The sequence below is a fragment of the Equus przewalskii genome, chromosome 13 (assembly GCF_037783145.1).
Source record: "Equus przewalskii isolate Varuska chromosome 13, EquPr2, whole genome shotgun sequence".
Classification (NCBI taxonomy): Eukaryota; Metazoa; Chordata; class Mammalia; order Perissodactyla; family Equidae; genus Equus; species Equus przewalskii.
The window spans coordinates 35,534,781-35,558,456 of record NC_091843.1 but is presented as its reverse complement, the minus strand read 5'-3'; the positions used below and the strand labels follow the sequence as shown (position 1 = coordinate 35,558,456).

Below are 23,676 nucleotides of genomic sequence, written 5' to 3'. Positions count from 1 at the left end.
CTTACAAACACTCTCAGGCCAGCAAGGGGTGGGGAAAGCAGGCAGGGGAGGAGGTGAGCCGGTTCGCTCTGGAGTCAGCACTGTTTGTGTTGTTCTGCATGGGGGCCAGGGGGTGCATTATAAATGCAGCCTGCCAGAGGGCCCTTGGCCTCAGAACCTAGGACTAAACTGGCCCCCAAGAGGCTGTGCAAGCCTCACCAAGATGAAGCTACCAGGCCAGGAGGAGTTTGACATCTCCAGTACTTGTGAAAATGTGGCCACAGGAGAGCCAGAGAGTGGCCCTGGCTCTGGTCTCAGCCCTGATGGCCCCTCAGACACAGACAGCAGGGAACTAGGGGTACCCAAGGACCCTGTGCTCTTCATTCAGCTGAACGAGCTGATGGGCTGGCCCCAGGCACTGGAGTGGAGAGAGACAGGCAGGTAAGTGGGAGTCAGGTCAATTTTATGGGGTCCTGCCTCTTTCCCAGCTGGGGCCTCCTCCATGACCCCTGCTCCTTCTGTGGGGGGTAGTCTCACTTCCAATCAGGAGTCCCTCCCTGTGGTCCCCATTTCATGCCCTCATCCTCCATGATGCTCAGCCTTCTCTGCAGTCTAATTTTGAGTTCTCCAAGATCCCAGATGAGGGGTGACTGCCCGGGGAGGAGCACACTCTGCACCACTAGGCCCAGGACTCCCCCATTGCCCTACTTTCCCTGGCTCTCCTGTGTCCCCACTCCTGTACCTGGGAGAGATGCCCCCAATAACACTGTCTACCCCTCTCCACCACAGGTGGGTGCTGTTTGAGGAGAAGCTGGAGGTGGGTGCAGGCCGGTGGAGTGCCCCCCATGTGCCCACCCTGGCACTGCCCAGCCTCCAGAAGCTCCGCAGTCTATTGGCCGAGGGCCTTGTCCTGCTGGATTGTCCAGCTCGGAGCCTCCTGGAGCTCGTGGGTATGCTGGGACTCTTTGCAGGGAGGGCCTGGGCAGCCATGCCATTTCCCTAAGATTTTCCCCCAAAGTCTTGGAATTTTCCAGAGCCCACCCCACCCCACCCTAGAGATTATCCACTCCTGTCACAGGGGGGAGATGGAGAAGCAGAGTGGAGGAGCAAGTTCGTGGTCCCTGTGTTCTCTGAGACTCCCAGAAGGAAAGGGACCTGGGTGGAAGGGAAAGGGGAGGAGTTTGGGGACAGGAACGGGTTAGAACCCCACCTCTGTTTTCCAGAGCAGGTGACCAGAGTGGAGTTGCTGAGCCCAGAGCTGAGAGGGCAGCTGCAGGCCTTGTTGCTGCAGAGACCCCAGCACCTCATCTGGACCACAAGAACCAGGCCCTGTTGCTGTGAGAGACCCCTCCCTGGGCCCCCAAACTCTTGGGTGGGAGAGTACCAGATCTCCCCTGCACGTTCCTGGACCAGGATTGGCTTAGCCTCAGCTCAGACCTCAACTGGGACTCATGGGCAGGGGGAAGCAGAGGTAATGGTGAGAGGAGAAGAACAGAGGGGTAGAATCCTAACAGCCGGAGCTCTACCTGGAGGCACTGCACCAGGAGCTTTACACACAGCATCTCATTCAAACTTCACAACCACCCTGTGAGGTAGCACCACAATTATCCCCATTTTAGTGATGAGAAAATTGAGGTTTAGAGTGGGGAAGGGTGTGCTCCAGTTTTCACAACTTTTCAGTGGCAATGCTGGTCAAGGAGCCCTGGTGGATCCACCCCCAAAGTCTCTGCTCTTAATCACTGCATAATCCTGTTTTGAAGGGTCTGCCCACCCAAGAGAGGCTTCTCATGATGAGGAAGCCCCCATGAAGGAACAGGTTTGTGGCCCTTCCTTGGGCAGGGCTGGGAGGGGGGTCAGGGATTAACAGAGGCCCACCCCTTACTGAACTCTTCCTCAGTCAATATCCTGCCAACATACCCCTCCCCAAATAACCTCTCATCCTCTGTGTCTCCTTGAACCCCATCCAGCATCAGAACCCCCTGAGACAGAAGCTGCCTCCAGGGGCTGAGGCAGCGGCTGTGCTGGCGGGAGAACTGGGCTCCCTGACACAGCCACTGGGGGTCTTTGTGCGACTGCGGGATCCGGTAGTGCTGGGGCCTCTTACTGAGGTGCCCCTCCCCAGCAGGTGAGGCTGCTGAGTGGGAGTCAGGGATCCTGGAACCCAGAAGAGGATCTTTACTGGGGAGGAGATTGGTTGGTCTCTGGTCCAGTTCTCTGGGAGTGTGTGGGAAATGGTGCTCAGGAGTCTGGAGAGGGCAGTAGTGGTCAGGGCTGCACAGTAGGTATGCACATGAGTGTGTGTGTGTATGTGTGTAGGGCCTGGTAGGGAGGTCAGGTGTCAGGGCTGCCTCATGGGATAACAGCCCCTGACTCTCTCTGGGGCCTGGTTCCTTCCTCAGATTTTTCTGCCTCCTCCTTGGTCCCCCCACACTGGGAAGGGGCTACCATGAGATGGGCCGGGCAGTGGCCGTCCTCCTCAGTGACCGGGTGAGCTGGGCAGGCATGGGTGTGTGCGTGTGTGTGCACATACGTGCAAAAAACATACATAGGCTCGTGTCAGTGAGTGTGTGTATGTGGACTCCATATGTGTGACAAGACAGCAATGAGGTAGAGTGTGGTTTTGTGACTGTGAGCATGAGGACTGAAGTTTCCTTGCTACCGCTGTAGCCCCCTTACCTAGTACAGTGCTGGCACACAGCAGGCACACAGTACATACTCACTGAATGCATGCGTTGATGAATGAATGCTTGAATGACTTGTCTGTCTATATGACTTGTGTGTCTCTAGTTTTGAGACTGTGAAAATGCATTAAGGGTCCAGATCTGCATTTACTGTCCCTCTGTGCCCCAATCCCCAGCAATTCCAGTGGTCAGTTCGTCGGGCCAGCAACCTTCATGACCTTCTGGCAGCCCTGGATGCCTTCCTAGAGGAGGTGACAGTGCTCCCTCCAGGTCGGTGGGACCCGACAGCCCGGATTCCCCCGCCTAAATGTCTGCCCTCTCACCACAAAAGGTATCTGAGGCTCATCAACTCACATAGATCCTTCCCCACAGGGCTTGGGTCCAATTCCACTGTTGAGGAGGGGAGGGGATCTCAGGAAAGGGGTAGAGATTTATCTTTGGGTTTGGAGTCCGCCGGCAGAGACGTGAACAGCCGCCAGGGGGCAGGCCACGAACTCCAGCGGCGAGTTGCGCACTGGTTGGAGGTCCTGAGCCAACCTGGGTTCCCCTTCTCAGGCTCGCCTCGCAGCTGCGGGAGTTCAAAGGCTCCTCTGTGCGGCGTCGGGCCCCGGCTGAGGACAGGCACAGCCACCGACCGCACCCGCCCAGCCCGGAGCTGCGGCGGACAGGCAGGTGAGGCGAGCTGGGTGGGAGCGGGGGTAGGGGTCCTGGCAGCGGGGAGGAGTCACAGGGGCACCGAGGTGTGTGGTCACTGTGGGAGGGACTCACCTGGCCACAGGGAAGGTTGCAGGAATAGGGGTGTGGGGTGTGGGAACCTGGATCACTGACGACCCACGGGCGGGAGGCTGTTTGGGGGCTTTGTCCAGGATGTGCGCCGGAAGGCCTCGTGGTACCCCAGCGACTTCTTGGACGCCCTGCACCCCCAGTGCTTCTCGGCCGTGCTCTACATTTATCTGGCCACAGTCACTAACGCCATCACTTTCGGAGGTCTGCTGGGGGAAGCCACCAACGGTGCTCAGGTGGGTGGGGAGGCCTGAGGAGGGCAGGCACAAGCTTTGGTATTCTGCCAGCCATGCTCTTTGGCCTTCCCTGGGACTATGGGTGGGCTGAGGAGGCTCCCTGGAAGCTTAGGTTGCTGTGCTGACAACACCAGCGTCCTGTGCTGAGATGGGTCCCTTGTCGGCTGTTAGGGGGTGCTGGAAAGTTTCCTGGGCACAGCAGTGGCTGGAGCTGCCTTCTGCCTGATGGCGGGCCAGCCCCTCACCATCCTCAGCAGCACGGGGCCAGTGCTGGTCTTTGAACGCCTGCTCTTCTCTTTCAGCAGGTAGGAGAACTCCCCCACCTTAGCAGACCCTCATAGCCTCACCCTCAGCCTGGTCCTGGCTAGGTCCATAGGGGAGGGTGGGAACTGTCTCTTTGGCTCCAGGGGCACCTAACCTGGGTTAAGTGGGGAGCAGAAGAGCCCTGCCAAACGCTGCCTGTCTTTCACCCCGCAGAGACTACAGCCTGGACTACTTGCCCTTCCGCCTGTGGGTGGGCATCTGGGTAGCCATCTTTTGTCTGGCACTGGTGGCCACAGAGGCGAGTGTACTGGTCCGCTACTTTACCCGCTTCACCGAGGAAGGCTTCTGTGCCCTCATCAGCCTCATCTTCATCTATGATGCTGTGGGCAAAATGCTGAGCTTGACCCGTGCCTATCCCATCCAGAGGCCTGGCTCTCCTACCTATGGCTGCTTCTGCCAGTTCCCAGACCCGCAAGGTGGGTGAGAGAAATAGGGAGCTTGGCAAGATAAGGAAGGATAAAGGAGAGGTAGGGGTTGTCCCTTTGCTGTGGTCCTCTGGTTAAATTCAGCAAAATGCTGAGTACTTACTCACTGGATAACCAGCAGCACTCTTCCCCACTCTGGTTCTGAATTGAGAAGTCAACAGAGCAGGCCCAATATCATCCTTATTTCTGACAATGCTGACGGAAGAACATGGTTATATTTATAGGTAAACGAGCTTCCTAACGATGAAACCAGAATTAGACAGACTTACCACCCAGTCACAGCTGCACTGGACAGGGACTGTCTTGCCCCAGAAGAGCAGAGCTAAATGCACGCACGGTGTAGGCAGCTTTCTCCAGAGAGAGGGGAGAGGAAGGCGCAGAGCTGGGCATGCCCAGCTTCTTCTCCCAAATTTACCAAAATGAAATAAATCACTTCTCTTCCCCTGGGTCTAAGTGACTGACTGGGTGGAGAGAAGCTAGGAGTATTACACTTGTACATATTCCTCCACATGGAAGGAAACACCCAGGATTGGGGAAGAGGTGTCCTCTCAAAGGTGCTGGACTGTGCTAGGCATGAAGCAGTTCTGGCCCTACTGGAAATTCACAGATTTGTGTGCTCATCCATTGAGCAAACATTTGCTGGTCATCTGCTCTGGCCTGGCCTGTGCTGGACACCAGCATCCAGATAGGTAGGGAATTTGAAGGGACGAGGGCGTGAGGCAATGTCCTGAGGAACACAGACTTAGCAGTGATTGGAGTCAGCAGACAGATGAGTCGGAACTAAGAACTCTCTGGTTCAGCTGGGCCCGTGAGATTAGGCTCCTGAGGGGCTGGAGAAGGTTCCTAGAGGAGGAGCATACACCCAAATTCTTCTTTGCTTCCCAGGAAATGAGTCTCAGTGGATAAGGACAAAGCCAAAAGACAGAGATGACATCTTAAGTGTGGTGAGGGCCTATTCCTGGGAGCGTCTGGGAAAGAAAGGGTGGACGCCAAAGAAGTCAGTGGTTCCTGGCTCTTCCCATCCCACAGGCTAGGGAAACCCTCAGATGTCACTGAGATGTCTGGCTGGAGACCTCATGTCCTGGGCCCTTGGTGTCTCAGAGGACGCCATATTCCGCCACCTATAACCCATCCCTGACCCAACCCCTCCATACAGGACCTAGGTCTGGTCAATGCATCCTTGCTGCCCCCACCCGAGTGTGCCCAGCGGGGAGGCCGCCCTCGTGGCCCTGGCTGTCATACAGTCCCAGACATCGCCTTCTTCTCCGTCCTCCTCTTCCTTACCTCCTTCCTCTTTGCCATGGCCCTCAAGCATGTAAAGTCCAGCCGCTTCTTCCCCTCTGTGGTGAGTGTTACCTCTCTTTCTGTCGGAGAGGACTGGCTCTTGGGACCCTGTCTGTGAGTGGGAAAGGGTACAGAAGGAGGGGGATGGCTGAACCTGACTGGAGGATGGAACCTGACTGAGTGTTCACTGTGTCGCCAGATGCGCAAGATGCTCAGCGACTTCTCCTCAGTCCTGGCCATCCTGCTGGGCTGTGGGCTTGATGCCTTCCTGGGCCTAGCCACGCCAAAGCTCATGGTTCCCAGAGAGTTCAAGGTGAGAGCTGGGAGTATAGCACAGAGACAAAAGCAGGGCCAGCAGACAGGACCCTGGAGGAGGAAAGTGCATAGATCCTATACTTCTCTTCCTTTAAACTTCAGTATCCTCACTCATAAAATAGAAGTAGTAATAATAATGGCCTCACAGAGTTGTTGTGAGGATTAATGAGGTGCTGCGCCAGACACATAGTTAGCACAGAGTACTCAGTAGCTATTATTAGAGGTAAGGAGTTAATAGGATGGGTTCTGGTCAGCCAGCCCTGGGTTTGAGTTCCGGTTCTGCCACTTCCTAGCTGTGTGACCTTAGGCAAGTCAACCCATATTTCTGAACCTCAATTTATTCATTTATAGAATAGAAATAATAAATAACAATAGTTCCTACCCCATAGGTTGTTTTGAGGTTGACAGAAGATCATGGTGTAAAACATTTACCACAGTGCTGGGACTGGCACATCCCAAGACCTCAAAAAACATTAGCTATTGTTGTCATACATTCTCCCTACCCTTGGCATGGCCCCACCCACTCCACCATTCCCCACTCTCTTCTTTGTACCCCTGGTTGCCTGCTCTGATCTGGTAAAGCTGGAGCCCCCTCTCCAGGGCATGACAGTACATAGGACAAGGCTTAGCACTGACTTAGCACCTAGACTTGGCCCATGCCTTTGGAGACCTCCCCTCTTGTTTCCCCCAGGATAAGAGATAGAGAGCAGGGGGACTCCAACTGGGGCAGGCTCAGGGGCTTGGAATCTAGATAGTGACTGGGGTCCCCTCCTCCACACAGACGCTTGTAATCAGAGCAGACGCAGACACACCCAGCCCTGTCCCTGCACCAGATCAAGGCAGGTCTGAGCCTGAGTTGCCCCACCCTGGATGGTGGTGGTGGGGTACCCAGGGAGGAGGGCTCTGTGCACCAATAAGTATGGGCAGGCCTCATCCACCACCTCCTCCTCTTGCAGGGAAGGAGGGACCCTGGAACCAAAGTCCCTGGCTCCAGCCCAACCCCCAGGCTGGTACCCCTCCTTTTCCCCTCTTTTAAAGCACTGGGATGCTTTGAATCAGCTATGCATACACACACATTGCTCCCACTTAGCTCCCACCTAGCATCCAGGGTCTTAGAGTGGAAGGCAGGAGTAATAGGGGGCTGGATAGGGGGTTTGTAGAAGAATGCCAAGGCTAGGGTATGCAGGTATGGTGCTCTAGGGAGACCCTTTTCAACCCATCCATGGAACACCCTCCCCCAGCCCACACTCCCTGGGCGTGGCTGGTTGGTGTCACCTTTTGGAGCCAACCCCTGGTGGCTGAGCGTGGCAGCCGCCCTGCCTGCCCTGCTGCTATCAATCCTCATCTTCATGGACCAGCAGATCACAGCAGTCATCCTCAACCGTGCCAAATATAGATTGCAGGTAAGGCCTGCTGGGTAAGACCTAGGCCCCTAAACCAAGGGGCAGAAGCTCCAGGTTGGGTCTGGGCTCCCCTCTCTCACCCCAGAGGACATAGGGCCCAGGCCTGGGCTACCTTCATCCTCATTGCCCCACTACTACCTGCAGAAGGGAGCTGGCTTCCACCTGGACCTCTTCTGTGTGGCTGTGCTGATGCTGCTCACATCAGCGCTTGGGCTGCCCTGGTATGTCTCAGCCACTGTCATCTCCCTGGCCCACATGGACAGTCTTCGGAGAGAGAGCAGAGCTTGTGCCCCAGGGGAGCCCCCCAGCTTCCTGGGCATCAGGTGAGGCCAGTATTCATAAGGCTGGAGTGAGAGGTGGGGTAGGGGGTACCAGGCAGAGTTATTTGGGCAGCTTAAATTCTAAACTGGTGACTCCACTGGGCTCTCTCGCTTCCCCATGAGCACTGCAGTGGGGTGAATGGGTGGGTTCTGGGCTCTGAGATGGGTGTGTCAAAACTTCTCCTCTCCTTCCTCAACTATGGGACTGGGAGGGCCCTCAAGAGGAGCATCATAGATGTAAGGGCGGAGGCAGCCAGGGCTGAGCGAGGGTGAGGTGCCACCTAATAATCCCTGCTCACTGTAGGAGCACCTCATTGATGTTACAAAGTAACCATCATGAAAACCATTTTGTAACTTTCAGAAACATAACCTAACCCTTGAAAGTTTGCAAAATAAACTTTGTTAAGTTGTGAATTGAAAGTTTTTATGGCAGTGTAAAAATGCTAATTTTCCATCAAAATGAAAAATTTAAGGGGCCGACCCCGTAGCGAGTGGTTAAATTCCCACACTCTGCTTCTGTGGCCCAGGGTTTTGCCAGTTTGGATCCTGGGCACTGACATGACACCACTCATCAGGCCATGCTGAGGTGGCATCCCACATAGCACAACCAGTAGGACCTACAATTAGGATATACAACTATGTACTGGGGGGGCTTTGGGGAGAAGAAAAAAAAATGATTGGGAACAGATGTTAGCTCAGGTGCCAATCCAAAATAAAATAAAATAAAATATTTAAAAAGAGCAACTATGAGCTTGAGCTGATAGAGAGGCCTGGGACCCCCATATTGAAGTGCCTCTCCCCCTCCTCTCCACCAATTTTTCACACCAAGCTAAGGCCCCCTCCCTGCCCTTGACTACTAGGGGATCCCTCTACTTCCCTCCTGTCAGAGTCAGTAGTGGGGTCTGGCCAGCATCGCCAGCCTGGGCCCCCAGGGGCTCTCCCAGACCCTGGCTAACTCCTCCCTCTCCCCACAGGGAGCAGAGGCTGACAGGCCTGGTGGTGTTCATCCTCACAGGCATCTCCATCTTCCTGGCACCTGTACTCAAGGTAACTTTGTTAGACGGCTGGCGTCAGGGGCAGGGCGGTAATAGTAATAAACATGGCAAGAACTGACATTGACTGAACACTTACTGTGTGCCAGGCCCCATGCTGTTTTCTCCATATGTGGTCTCATTTAATATTCACATTAACCCTGAGAGGCATATGTACCTTACAAATGAGGAAGCTGAAGGCTAAAGAGGTTAAGTAGTTTACAAGAGACCAGCAAGAGAGCTAGCTTCTCAGATCTGAGAACCCAGACTCTTACCCAATGGGTTTTATACCCAGTGGAGCAGGGCGTGGGCCTGCTACTATCCCCTAGGGGCCAAGTGCTACCCTTCTCCCAGCCTCCCAACAAGCCTTAGACTAAGAGTGTGGTCATCACACCCCAGAAAAACTTTGATGCAGAACTCTTCACTTCTCCCTCAACAGATGTTTAGAGAACACCTGCTGTGTGAAAGACTCTGCTGGGCCCCTGGGAGAAGGTGGGGACAGGAGTATTGAAAAGGAATCTGGAACCAAGCCCCTGTCAGCAACACACACACACGAACAAAAATTAACAAGTCATAGCAGAAAGATTCAACAAGCCAAGACAGCAGAGCAGTCAAAGAGGGTGTGGAGAATGGCACACAAGAGTCACTGGCAGGACGACAAGAGGTTAGGGGAGGGAAAGGTCACGGAGGGTCGGTGAGAGTGGAGTAGTTGAAAGAGCCAGATGGACCGGATCAGCCACTTACTAACTAGGTGACTCTCATTCAGAAGATATTTACTGAGCATAAACCATATGCCAAGCACAGTTCCAGGGACTAGGGATATAGTGGTGATTGAAAGAGATTATCCACTCCTTGCAGTCTGGTGAGAGGAGACAGATAAACAGATACTTAGTTTTTCTGAAATCCAATTTCTGCATCTTTAAAATGGAGACAATTATAGAATTTACCTCATTTGATTGATGTGGAGATTCAATAAGATCAGGCATGCAAAGTGGGAAAGGAATGGAAAGACCTGGGTAGGCTTAGATGCTGGATGCTTGAGACTGGGGTTGGAGCTTATGGGGGACAGCTGGCAGAGGTGAACTCCTTCGCCAGCTCTCCACTTCTTTCTACCAGTTCATCCCAATGCCTGTGCTTTATGGGATCTTCCTGTACATGGGGGTGGCAGCGATTAGCAGCATACAGGTGAGCCCATTAAAATCACCAAGCAACCCCACTCCTCCCCCTTTACTTTCCTGCTTGTACCTCCTGCCTACACTTGTCAGTTCCCCTCTATCCTCTTTCCCTGCCTCTCCTGGGCACAGGGACTCTGCTGCCATGCTCTGGATACAGGAGGCACCAAGGGAGTCTTCTGACCACACCCCAGGCTGAGCTTGGATAGCTAACAGTGACAGCCTCCAGGCTCCCTGAGTATCCTGCTTTCCTTCTCTTGTTCCCCCCAGTTCACGAAGAGGGTGCAGCTACTATTGATGCCAGCAAAATACCAGCCAGACCTCCTGCTCTTGCGGCATGTGCCTCTGAACAGGATCCACCTCTTTACAGGCATCCAGCTTGCCTGCCTGGGTCTGCTTTGGATAATCAAGTCTACTCCTGCAGCCATCATCTTCCCTCTCATGGTGATTCAGGGTTGTGTGGTGTCCTGGGAGACTCTGAGCCAGGGAGGGTGGCCAAGGCCTCTACAAGAGGAAGACTCTCTCCTCTCTCACTTGCCCTGGCTTTGCCTGGTTGGGAATCCTAAGACAGAGAAAGATAGACAAAGAGGGATGCTTACAGATGGGCTTGTCCTGGGATACCTGATTCAACTCCTTTCCCAACCTCTTTGGGCTGATCAACCACATGTAGTGATAGAAAGCCGTGAAAACTGAGGCCCTGGGAGAGGCAATGCTAGCACTTTTGTTACTCAGTGAAGTAATAACATGGGTGGCTTCTGGCCTTGTTCTTATTCGCTGAGGAAGTTAAGAGCCATAGGCTTTGCAATAGGACAAATCTGGTTACCACATCCCAGCTGTGTGACCTCTCAGAAGTTACTAAACTCTCAGGGCCTCAGTTTCCTTCTCTGTACAGTGGGAATAATTATTATATCTACCTCCTAGGAATGTGTTAGATTCAGTGAAACGATACACAATGCCTCATACACAGGAAGGGCTCAATAAATGTTACTGTTGTTAATGTTCCTGCTGCTGTTGCTGACAGCTTGGGGCTTTGTTTCTGTCCCTGCAGTTGCTGGGCCTCGTGGGGGTCCGAAAGGCAATGGAATGGGTCTTCTCACCACAGGAACTCCTCTGGCTGGATGAGCTGATGCCGGAGAAGGAGAGGAACATCTCTGAGAAGGGGCTGGAGCCAGAGTACTCATTCAGTGGAAGTGACAGTGAAGATGTGAGCTCCTTGAGGGGCCCTCTCAGGAGAAGGGGGCAGGGATGGAGAGTGTGCTCTTGTCCAGGAGTTGTCCCTAAGGTCTAATATCTCCATTAAGCCTGAAGATCTGATCAACACAGTCACTCCCCTCAGCTCCATATTGACATGGGCACACTGAAGGAGCGAGGGAAATCTTTCTTCATAGGGCAGGGGCCCTGGTTTATGAGCCCATGGGGGTGGAAAGGGCTGGGGACACAGCTCTAATGGGCTGTCTGTCTCAACTTTGATCTTGGTCTCCACGTGGGTTTATATTCTTTCACTCTCTGGGTCCCTTTCTCTCTCCTGTCTGTCTCTGTCTCTGTCTTTCTGTCTATTCCCAAATCATCTTGGGATCTCTGTTCACAGTCAGAGCTGATGTATCAGCCGAAGTCTCCGGAAATCAACATCTCTGTGAATTAGCTGGAGTAGAAGGAGTCTGGGAGTGGAGACTCCAGGAACCACAGCATGAGGTGAGGGTGTGAGGGAAGTGCCCCAGGTGTTGAGGCTGGGGAGGTAGGGGTTCAGACCTTGGAAGCCTCCGATGTGTTGACCAGCCCTGTTTTCTCTTTATGCTCAAGTCCCATGCTTGAGTCACTCAGGACCTCCAGAGTTGGGGAGGGGGTTTCAAGGTGTCTCCAGAGGGAAGAAGGAAACAAGCGAGAGTACCTGGGCTTGGCTCCCTGAGGCACTGAAGTCTGGCCGGTAGAGGGAGCTCAAGCTCACACCAAACTGGATGTGGAAATGGGAGGTGGGGAAGGGAGGCGTGTGATGACCAAAGAATGGAAGGAGGAGGGAGGAGAAGGGAGGGTGAAGCTCCTTGCTGCTTTCTTTTGCTTTGGAGGCTCCTCCCCTAGGCTGCTGAGAACCGCACTCCAGACAGGAGGAGGGATTCTCTGTCACTTGCCCTCTGCCATTCCTTCAGTTTATTCATCTATTTATCAAAACATTTTCTGAGTACATATGGAGTATCTGGGTAGTAGAGATACAGTGGTAGGACAATCATAGTCCCTGACCTCAGGAAGTTAAAATTCCAGTGGGAAAGACAAACAGGCCACTGTTAGAGTGAGATAGTGCTGGCTCACAGAAGCACATGCTGTGGGAGCAGAGAGGCTTCTTGGAAGGGTGGTAAAGGTGGCATGGTGGGAGTTAGGAAAAGCTTCCAAGAGGTAGTGATCCATAATTTGAAATCTGAAGAATGAATGGAAGCTAGCCAGGACAAGATGGATGGAAAATGTTCTAGGCAGAGAGTGCAGCATGTGCAAAACCCTGGGATTTTTCCCCATTGATAAGATGAACTCTCTTTTGGGCCACAGAACACCCTCCTCTCCATGCTTCTCCAAGCCCAAGAGCCAAGGGCCCCCACCACTTGCCATGGAAAATTCTAGGGGCTAGAGGGAGAAAGGGCAATTCAGAACAGGATCTCCAGGGCTTTCCTTATCCCCTGCTACTCCTTTGCTCTGTTATTTACCCTACTGTGTCCCTGAGCACTTGCTCTGACCCCATGTGTCTTCTCTCAGTTCACAGGTGTTTACTCAGGAAGTCAGGACATTGCTGGCCTTTGGCTTAATTGTCAGATGCTCAGTCAGCTGGGAACCTGAAACAACGGGGCAGGACTGGAAGGCAGCTGGCTAAGACCTCAATCACCCTCCTGAGCTTGGGGTGGAGAGTGGCAGGGAACAAGCAGATCTGCTTGTGGTTAGGAAAGGCTGGTAAGCCAGAGGGACTGACCAGGCCCCATTCACTCTCTACCCTGTTAAAGGGACCTGAGGCCAGAAGCCCTTCCCATTTTGAACTTTCTGTCCTCACAAATTCTCTTTTACAGAATGGGGGGCGGGGGGGCGAGTACATCAGGGAACTCTTTTTGGCTTGCAAAAGGGGGAAAAAGTCCCTCTTTCCAGAATAAGTATTCCTCTATTTGAAACAGTTTTTTACACATATAAAAATAATCTTTATTGCATTTTTGACCACAAAAGTAAATTAGGTTACTGCAAAATATTGAAACACTACAGAAATGTATAATGTTGAAATGAAAACCATTCCAGAGATAAACAGTGTACACATTTTAGAATATATTGTTCAGATTTATTTCAATGGACACATTAATTTTTTTATTAAAATGGGATTACACTGTTAGTTCTACAACATGCTTGTCACTTAATGTACATTGGATATTTTTCTCATATCAGTATATACATATTTACCTCATTCTTTTTGTCATTTGCATAGAATAAATAACCTTATAAATTGAAAAAGACATCATATATACTAAAGAGTATATAAAATGTCTTCTGGGGCTGGCCCTGTGGCCGAGTGGTTAGGTTCACGCCCTCTGCTTTGGCAGCCCAGGGTTTTGCTGGTTCGGATCCTGGGTGCAGACATGGCACGACTCATCAGGCCATGCTGAGGCGGTGTCCCACATGCCACAACTAGAAGGACCCACAACTAAAAATACACAACTATGTACTGGGGGGGCTTTAGGGAGAAAGAGAAAAAATAAAATCTTTAAAATAAATAAAGAAAATGTCATCTTCAAGTGCAAGAATTTCTCCAGAGTATATACCTAGGAGTGGAATTAAAGAGTGGAAATAAAGAGTAACAATGAAAAGAATACCTGCATATCCAACACTCAGGTTAAAAAATAGGATATTTCTAGTACCTCAGAAGCCCCTCTGGATATTCCTTCCAGATTACACCCCCAATTCCAGGCAAACCTGATCTAAATTTTATGGTAATTATTTTCTTGATTTTCTTTATTATTTATTTATTTGAGGAAGATTTGCCCTGAGCTATCATTTGTTGCCAATCTTCCTCTTTTTTTTTGCTTGAGGAAGATTAGCCCTGAGCTAACATCTGTGCCAGTCTTCCTCTATTTTGTATGTGGGTCACCGCCACAGCATGGCTGATGAGTAGTGTAGGTCCATGCTTGGGATCCGAAGCCATGAACCCGGGCCCCCAAAGTGGAGAGCCCCAAACATAACCATTACGCTATGGGGCTGGCCCCTCTTTATCATTTTGACACCTATTTATGTATCCTTGTGTAGTTTCCCTATTTTTGAGTGTTATATAAATGGAATCATAGTGTATGCATTCTTCTGTGACTGCTTCTCTCACTCAACATTCTTTTGAGAATCAATCATGTGGGTGCATGCAGCTAGAGTTTGTTCATTTTTATGGCTGTGTAACACTCCATTGTATGACTCTACCACAGTTCAATTACCAATTTTTTCTGTTGACTCAGAGAATTCACTAGTGAAGCCACCTGGACTTGGTGCTTGCTTTGTGGAAAGATTAAGTTGGTTCAGAGTCTTTAATGATTATAGGATTTTTTTTTGTTTAAATTAAAGACTATTTTTTAGAGCAGTTTTAGGTTCAAGTTATAGGATTTTCAGGTTATTTCTTCTTTAGCCAGTTTTGATGAATTGTATTTTTCTAGGTATCTATTCATTTTAACTGTTTTCATATTTATTGGCATAAAGTTATTATAACTTTTTATCTGTTTAATCTACGTAGCACATTTAGCTATAGTTCCCTTATCTTTTTTTTTTTTTTTTTGGTGAGGAAGATTGGCCCTAAGCTAACATCTGTTGCCAATCATCCTCTTTTTTTTCCTGCTTGAGGAAGATTGTTGCTGAGCTAACAACTATGCCAATCTTCCTCTATTTTATATGTGGGATGTCGCCACAGCATGGCTTGTTGAGCAGTGTGTAGGTCCATGCCCAGGATGGGAACTTGTGAACCTCAGGCCACCAACATGGAGTATGCAAACTTAACTTCTATGCCACCAGGCTGGCCCCAGTTCCCTTATAATTTTTAATATTATTGTGTATTCTCTCTCTCTTTTTTTTTTTGTGAGGAAGATTAGCCCTGAGCTAACATCTGCTGCCAATCCTCCTCTTTTGCTGAGGAAGACTGGCCCTGAGCTAACGTCCGTGCCCATCTTCCTCTACTTTATATGTGGGATGCCTACCACAGCATGGCTGGCCAAGTGGTGCCAAGTCTGCACCCGGGATCCGAACCGGTGAGCCCTGGGCCGCTGAAGTGGAACATGCAAACTTAACTGCTGCGCCACCAGGCAGGCCTCTGGATGATGCCTTTTAGAATCAAGTAGAGATGAGAAATAGGCAGCTGGACACACAAATCTGAAGTTCAGGGGGGAAGTCTGAGTCAGAGATAAAAATTTGTAAGTTTACTAATGTATAAATTATATTTGAAACAGACTAGATAAGATTGCCAAGGGAGTGGATATAGTAGAGAAGACATCGAGGGCCAGATCTTGGAATACTCCACTGTTAAGAGGTAGGAGGTTGAGGAGCATCCAGGAAAAGAGGAGCCTGAGAAGTAGCCAGTGATATGGAAGCAAAACCAGGAGAGCATGGTGTCATTCTTGAAGTAAAGAAAATGTTTCAATGAGAAGTGTTTCAGGTTACAGTTTGTTTGGGGGTCATTCTAACTGATTACTTTTGTGCCAGTTCATCTATGAATTTTAAAGTTAAAAATTATATTTAACCTAGCATTTTCATTGTTGTAGCTGGGAAGGCTGTTTGGAAGTTTTAATCCATACAATGCCAGACATGGAAATTCTCATGGCTCTTTTTAATGCTGTAAAGAAGGATCCTAACATTATCTAAGTATCTACTGATTGAGAGAAATATATACCAAAAGTATCATTTAAATTTAGATAATTGTATATTTTTCTCATTTCAACAGCATCTACATACTGTTGAAAACATTTTCATTTCGACGTACTTGTTTAAACATTCAACAAATACTTATTGAACATCAACAATGTCCTATCAGATAAGGTTTCTGACTTCGTGGAGTTTACATTATAGTGAAGGAGAGAAGTAACAAACAAAATATAAGATCATCTCAGATAATGGCGAGTACTCTGAAGAAAATCAAACAGGGTAATATGATAGGGATTGGGAGAAGACATTACTTAAGAAGGATGTTCAGGGAAGACCTCTCTGAGGAGGTGACCTTTAAGCTGAGACATGAGTGGCGAGGAACCAGCCAAATTATCCTCTGCCTGCAGTCAAGGCGTGATAAACATACACATGAATTTAAGTTCTCTACAGTCCCCAGATTGGGAACCACTGTTATAAGGGAAGGATTTTGAGGTCAGTACTGGCTTCAGACTTAGACCTAGCTTGCTCAGTCTAGGGCATAGGAGCCTGAGACATTCCTTTCCTGGCTCTAACCCATAGGCTTCAGTTTTCTGTCAGTAAAATGGGGCCAAGAGCCAGGATTCTAGGGTGCTGCAAGGCTTAATTGATGCCTATAACATTCTTTAAGATCTTTAGATGAAAGACCCGGGGCTGTATGGAGGGTTATTAGAGCCTCCCAAGCCCAAGGGAGAATCTCTCCATATCAGTAACCTAGATCCTCTCCTCTCCAGTCTGTAGCTATGGGACAATGGTTCTCAAACTGCTGTGGTTATTAGAATCAAAGGTTGTTATGATGTGACTTCCTGGGCTCTCTGCCTGAGGTTCTGATTCTCCCTGAGGTTCTGGATTCTTGTCTTCTTAGTTCTGTGTTCTTCTGTCCTCTTGTCCAGTGCCTCATGCTTCACAACACTCTAGATTTTTGTCTTTGCAAATGAACCTGAGCGCACACTTTATCTATCTATCTATCTATCTATCTATCTATCTATCTATCTATCTATCTATTTCAAGGTCAGAGATATCTTTGGTCATTTTTCCTGAAAGCCGTCCAGAGCAGAGATTGTGGGAGGCAAGAATGTGTCTGTATCTACTTCTCAAATGTAGACAGATGTTAGGAGGAGGATTTTGGGGGAAACTTTGAATAAAAGGAGGGAGGAATTGATGACTGGTGCAAAATGGAAGAAGAAAGTGAGCACAAGGAAAGTAATCCTGGTTTGAGGACCAGTTTACTGTTTCTCACATCTTCTCTGTGCTGTATCCCACTTATAGGAGTTGTTCAGAGCTTAATTGATCAATTCATTCCTTCATTCATCCATTCATTCAACAAATATGTGTTAAATATCTATTATATGCCAGGCAGTGTTCTATGTGTAGGAATTCGCTGTTAAATAAGACAAGATCTCTGCTCTCTTGGAGTTTCCATTCTAGTAGGGAAAGACAGAAAATAAATAAATATAACCATATATAGCTAAGGCTATTTCAGACAGTGATAAATGCAAGAATACAAGCTAATGTCATAAAGAGGGAGGGTTTGGTGGATGACTACTTTAGATTTGGGTTTAGTGAGGTCCTCTCTGAGAAGATAAAATTTGAGCAGAGACATGAATGGCAAAAAGAAGTCAGCCTAGGAATAAGGAGGAGGCAGTGGAGGGGAAGCATTTTTGGCAGGGGGAATATCAGTGCAATGGCCCTCAGGCAGGATGGGCTTCAGAATGTTTGAGAAACAGAGAAGGCCCATATAGCTAGAGTGGAGGAATGAGAGGGAGAACATTGCAAGATGAGGTTGGAGAGGATGAGGATTAGGGTTGTAGGCTACCATAATGGATACCTCAGAAAAGGCAGTGTGGGTGAGGCCTTGTCTCTTGGGGTAAGAATAGTGTGGGCCAAACCAGAATAACCAAAACGATCTTGAAAATGAAGAATCAAGTTGGAGGACTCACATTTTCTGATTTCAAAAGTTACTTCCAAGCTACAGTAATCAAGACAATGTAGTACTAGCATAAGGAAAGACATAGAGAATTGACAGTCCAGAAACAAACCCCCACACTATTGTCAATTAATTTTTGATAAGAGTGTCAAGACAACTCACTAGTGAAAGGACAGACTTTTCAACAAATGGTGCTGGGAAAACTGGATATCTACATGCAAAAGAATGAAGTTGGACCTCTACCTCACATCATATGCAACATTAACACACAACAGATCAAAAACGTAAATGTTAAGAGCTAAACCACCTCTTCCTTAGAAGAAAACATAGGTGTAAATCCTCATGACCTTGGATTTTGCAATGGTTTCTTAAATATGATATCAAAAGTACAAACAACAAAATAAACAAATGAATTAGACATCATCAAAATTTAAAACTTTTGGGGCCGGCCTGGTGGTGCAGTGGTTAAATGCGCATGTTCCGCTTCTCGGCGGCCCGGGGTTCGCAGGTTCGGATCCTGGGTGTGGACGTGGCACTGCTTGGCATGCTATGCTGTGGTAGGTGTCCCACATACAAAATAGAGGAGGATGGGCACGGATGTTAGCCCGGGGCCAGGCTTCCTCAGCAAAAAGAGGAGGATTGGTAGTAGTTAGCTCAGGGCTAATCTTCCTCAAAAAAAAAAAATTAAAACTTTTGTGCTCCAAATGACACTATCTAGAAAGTGAAAAGACAACCAACAGAATGAGAGAAAACATTTGCAGTCATATATCTGATAAGGGATATGTATCTAGAATATATTAAAAACTCTTACGGGGCTGGCCCTGTGGCTGCTCTGCTTCCATGGCCCAGGGTTTCACCAGTTTGGATCCTGGGTGCGGACATCGCACCGCTCCTCAGGCCATGCTGAGGTGGTGTCCCACATGCCACAACTAGAGGGACTCACAACTAAAAATATGCAACTTGGTACCAGGGGGCTTCGGGTAGAAAAAGGAAAAGTAAAATCTTAAAAAAAACCCCAAAACTCTTACAACTCAATAATAAAAAGACAACCCAATTAAAAAATGGACACGGGATCTAAACAGACATTTATCTAAAGAAGATATATAAATAGCCAATAAGCACATAAAAAGATGCTCGACATCATTAGCCATCAGGGAAATACGAATCAAAACCACAAAATACCATTCACACCCACCAGGATGGCTATAAATAACAAGTATTGGTGAGGATGTAGAGAAATTGGAACACTCATATGTCACTAGTGGGAATGTAAAATGATGCAGCAGCCCTGGAAAACAGTTTGTGTTCCTCAAGAAGTTAAACATAGAATTACCATATGATCCAGCAACTCCAGTTCTAGGTATATACCCCAAAGAATTGAAAGTAGGGACTCAAACAGATACTTGTATACCAATGGTCATAGCAGCATTATTCACAATAGATAAAAGGTGGAAACAACCTAAATGACCCAACAACCCAAACTGCTGCATAGATAAAATATGTTATATCCATACAGTGGAATATTATTCAGCAATAAAATGGAATGAAGCACTGATACACGCTACAACATCGATGAACCTTGAAAACATCATTCTAAGTGAAAGAAGTCACAAAGGGCCGCATACTGTATGATTCCATTTATATCAACTATCCAGAATAGGCAACTCTATATAGACAGAAAGTAGACTAGTGGTTGCCTAGGGCTGGGGACCTGGGCGATTGAGAGATAATGGCTAAAGGGTATAGGATTTCTTTTTAGGGGTGATGGAAATGTTCTAAAATAGATGTGATGGTTGTACAACTCTGTGAATAAAAGCCATTGAATTGTATGCTTTGGGTGAATTGTGTGGTATATGAATTATATTACAACAAAGCTGTTAAAAAAATAAAAAGAATGGTAGGGGCCAGAGCCTGGTATCTAATTAGCAGGGTCACAACAGGGAGGTTGAAACCTCTAGGGCCTCCAAGACCAAAGGAATTACCACTGCTAGGCAAGAACTGGGGAATTCTCCAACACCAACTCCAAGAACCTATCAGCTAAGTGAACCCAAGGGAAGAATCATGGCCTTGGGAGGTTTCTCTGGGTTGTTTTCAGAGACCTGTGTTTGTTCATCTCCCATCAATATATCCATGTCCCAAGGGGATAATGTGTAGTGCTGCAAACTAGAGCTGTGTTCCCTCTCTAGATCCTCTGTTCTTTTCAATGAAAATACATTTATTTTAAGAGTCCTTAGCTCCAGCCTGGACATACCTCCTGTTGATTAATAACCGTAGGGTCATAGAGTTGAAAGATGATCTTAGCTGAAAGATGCAGAAACTGAGCATCCTGAGGAGGGTTACCTGCTTGACCGCAAAGCTAGTAAATGGCATAGAGGGGACTCAAGTCATAGTGAAATGTCTTACCCCTAAATTCCCCATCCTAGTGACTATATCCCTAATGAATCAGCAATAGCCTAAGGAAGGACAGAGCTCAGGCCAGGGGAAGGGATGGATGGTAGGAGAGGGAAAGGAAGAGGGGTAGGTGGATGAGGAGGTAGAGGCGGAGGCATATGGTAAAATGGTAGTTGTTGCTATGTTGGTTTACAATTTTTTCTCTTTCAGCTTGATTTCTTTCCATGTTGCCCTATTCTAATTAACCATGTGGTGCTGTGGTCTAGCATAATTGTTGGTTCTTAAAGGTCACTGCAAAGTTCAGGCCATTTTAAGAAATGGGCCAGAGCAGGAGGAAGGGAATACTAGTATTGCTGCTTCAGGTGATGTCCTTGGATCCTCTTGGTTCCTGCTACTGAGCCTGGGTGGACCAGCTGTGGGCCCTGACAGCTTGTCCTTGCCATCTAACTTCAGGGTTTCTAAATAAACTCCTTGGGGCCGGCCCAGTGGCGCAGTGATTAAGTACGGCACATTCCGCTTCGGTGGCCTGGGGTTTGCTATTTGGGATCCTGGGTGCGGACATGGCACCACTTGGCAAGCCATGCTGTGGCAGGCGTCCCACATATAAAGTGGAGGAAGATGGGCACGGATGTTAGCTCAGGGCCAGTCTTCCTCAGCAAAAAGAGGAGGATTGCCAGCAGATGTTACCTCAGGGCTAATCTTCCTCAAAAAATAAACTCTTTAATGGCTGAGAAGTTTCCTCACTCTTACCTGCCCTTTCCTAGTCTCTTTACCCCCAAGTCTTGCCTGGAGATAGAGGGGGGATGCAGAGGGTAAGGAATGCCTTTCCCTTTCATAGATTCACACCAGAGACACCCAGAGCACAGTTCAGACTCTTGCTTCCAAGCTTTGACTACTGGGCTAAAGATGAGAGTTGGCTGAGGGGGAAAAGACTGAAAATCTGGCAGAGTCTCCATAGGTCATCTCCTCCATTCTTCTGCCTCCATTGAAACTGCTATCTAGTAGTGCAGCAGTTCTGAAAATTTCTGGTCTCAGAACCCCTTTACAATCATAAAAATTATTAAAGACCCAAAGAGCTCTTGTTTATGTATGTGGGCTTTATCTATTGATATTAACTATATCTGAAATTAAAACTAAGGAATTCATTTCATAAATTCATTTCATAAATGTGAACATCAGTAACATATTTCTATAAAAAACATTTTTCAGGGGCCGGCCCGTGGCCAAGTGGTTAAGTTCGTGCGCTCTGCTTCAGTGGCCCAGGGTTTTGCCGGTTTGGTTCCTGGGCGCGGACATGGCACTGCTCATCAAGCCATGCTGAGGCGGCATCCCCCATGCCACAACTAGAAGGACCACAACTAAAAATACACAACTATGTACCAGGGGGCTTTGGGGAGAAAAAGGAAAAATAAAATCTTTAAAAACACAAAACATTTTTCAAAACAAAAAAATTTAATGGGAAGAATGGCATCTTTAATGTCGTGCTTAATAAAAGACAGATGGGGGGCCACCCTGGTGGTGTAGTGGTTAAGTTCGTGCACTCAGTTTCAGCGGCCTGGGGTTCACAGGGTCAGATCCTGGGTGTGGACATACACACCGCTCAAGTCATGCTGTGGCTGCCTCCAACATACAAAATAGAGGAAGACTGGCACAAACGTTAGTTCAGCAATGATCTTCCTCAAGCAAAAAGAAGACGATTGGCAACAGAAGTTAGCTCAGGGCTGCTCTTTCTCACCAAAAAAAAAAAATAAAAATAAAAGACAGATGGATTCTCATATCTGCTTTTACATTCAGTCAATTGCAACTTTGATTGAAGAATATGAAGAAAATCTGGACTCACACAGATAAGTAGCTGGGAAAGGGAGGAATATTTTAATGGCTTTTTCAGATAATTGTGAGTATTGCCTTTAATACCACACCAAAATTCAACAACCATTTGTTTTGTAAAGGTTGAAACCATAACTATAAACTTTTCCGTTATGTTGGTCTATCTTGTACTTTGGAGGGATCTGTTACTCAGGCATGATTTTGTAACATCATGCAGTGCTCATTTGGGCAATACTGGTTCACTGAGTTATGCAGCTTTTGCAAATATTGACACATTTTATTATATAATATTGAAAAACCCCATATTTGTTAACATCATCCTGTACCATCAGAAAAGTCTTTAAGTTTTGGGAAACTGTCAACCAATGGTAGTGGATACAATTTTCCAAAGTCCTTGTTTTTGCTCCAAAGCTTGAATTTTATAATTGGAAACAAATACTGTCAGTTGTTTTCCTTCAAGTGGCAGGCTCCAGAAAATGTCTGCCAAATACCCAAGTCCAAATTACCAAAATTTTTCTGTCAGTCTTCAAGTAAAACTGGTGTTCCATGAAAAAGTGGTTAGTTCAGCTTACAACTGGAATAGTTGCACAAGTGTTTTTCGTCGAGACAGTGTACTTGACACAGTCAATGTATAGCAGAGGAGCTCTAAGCATACTTCCCATTTCCTCACCTACAATATTTAAAATACATGTACTCAAGGGTTGAGTTTAAATGAAATTAATTTTTAATGCTTCATTAAGGACATTCTCAAAAAATTAGCTTTTTTTTCCCCTTTTGAGTGTTCAGTGGGGAAGACTATATCAACTACTAGGACAGTTTGATACAATTGCCTTAAATTGTGCTAAAGTACCAGCAATATTTACCTACCATTGCTTTTATACTGTCAATGCAGAAGTCAACACAGTGAAAAGTATTCTCTTAGAATTATAATGAAAACAGTTTTGACTTCATGGACTCCCTGAAAAGGCTGTGGGGCCTCTAGGAGTCTATCGAAAATATTTTGAGAACTCTGGCAATATATGTATGTGTGTGTATGTTGAAGTATATGTAAAATATTTCTCCTCTAAGTTCACATTTTTCTGAGTTAAATGTAATTCCCAAGATTTGACCTAAAAAAGTGCGTTCCAAATTTTAATTAATTTGCTTTTTCCTCCCTATTTTATGGCTTTGTTTTGTTTTGTTTTGTTTTGTTTTGTGAGGAAGATTAGCCCTGAGCTAACATCTGCTGCCAATCCTCCTCTTTTTGCTGAGGAAGACTGGCCCTGAGCTAACATCCATGCCCATCTTCCTCTACTTTATATGTGGGATGCCTGCCACAGCATGGCTTGACAAGCATTGTGTAGGTCCACACCCAGGATCAAAACTGGCAAACCCCAGGCCACCGAAGCAGAATGTGAGAATTTAACCTCTGCGCCACTGGGCTGGCCCTCCCTATTTTAATTTATTGGATAAGCAACATTATGACAATGATAAAGATTAAAAAAAATCATCTATCAACTCTCTAACATGTAGTTTTAAGAGAATAATTGGGGTGCTTTTGGAAATAGTTCTTTTATTACAAAACTGTTAGAATGCTTGTTGTAAACAAATTCAAACAATGTGTACAAATAAAATGTTTACTCAAAATGAGAAATAATTGCTTTTTTTTTTACTCAGCAGTGTACCACGAACATTCTACTTACAGATTTTATT

General features: G+C 47.5%; 1 protein-coding gene across 1 annotated transcript; it reads left to right on the top strand.

Moving 5' to 3' along the window:
- Nucleotides 1–67: 67 nt before the first annotated feature.
- SLC4A9 (solute carrier family 4 member 9) lies at nucleotides 68–19,595 on the top strand. Its single transcript, XM_070570652.1, has 23 exons — nucleotides 68–420; nucleotides 769–929; nucleotides 1,203–1,316; nucleotides 1,740–1,795; nucleotides 1,947–2,104; nucleotides 2,379–2,466; nucleotides 2,837–2,991; nucleotides 3,216–3,332; nucleotides 3,505–3,679; nucleotides 3,851–3,984; nucleotides 4,157–4,419; nucleotides 5,314–5,372; nucleotides 5,585–5,773; nucleotides 5,912–6,025; nucleotides 7,269–7,430; nucleotides 7,575–7,753; nucleotides 8,725–8,797; nucleotides 9,898–9,966; nucleotides 10,224–10,397; nucleotides 11,002–11,157; nucleotides 11,542–11,645; nucleotides 12,693–13,583; nucleotides 18,675–19,595. The coding sequence occupies exons 1-21, from the start codon at nucleotides 203–205 to the stop codon at nucleotides 11,593–11,595; spliced, it is 2,868 nt and encodes a 955-aa protein (XP_070426753.1). The 5' UTR covers nucleotides 68–202; the 3' UTR covers nucleotides 11,596–11,645; nucleotides 12,693–13,583; nucleotides 18,675–19,595.
- Nucleotides 19,596–23,676: the final 4,081 nt, after the last annotated feature.

Bases quoted from the DNA above. Each gene is read 5' to 3' on its own strand.
- SLC4A9 (XM_070570652.1), top strand. From the start codon at position 203: ATGAAGCTACCAGGCCAGGAGGAGTTTGACATCTCCAGTACTTGTGAA. The intron at 1,317-1,739 runs GTGAGAGACCCC...CCTGTTTTGAAG, and splicing joins AAGAACCAGGCCCTGTTGCT to GGTCTGCCCACCCAAGAGAG. The intron at 1,796-1,946 runs GTTTGTGGCCCT...AACCCCATCCAG, and splicing joins AAGCCCCCATGAAGGAACAG to CATCAGAACCCCCTGAGACA.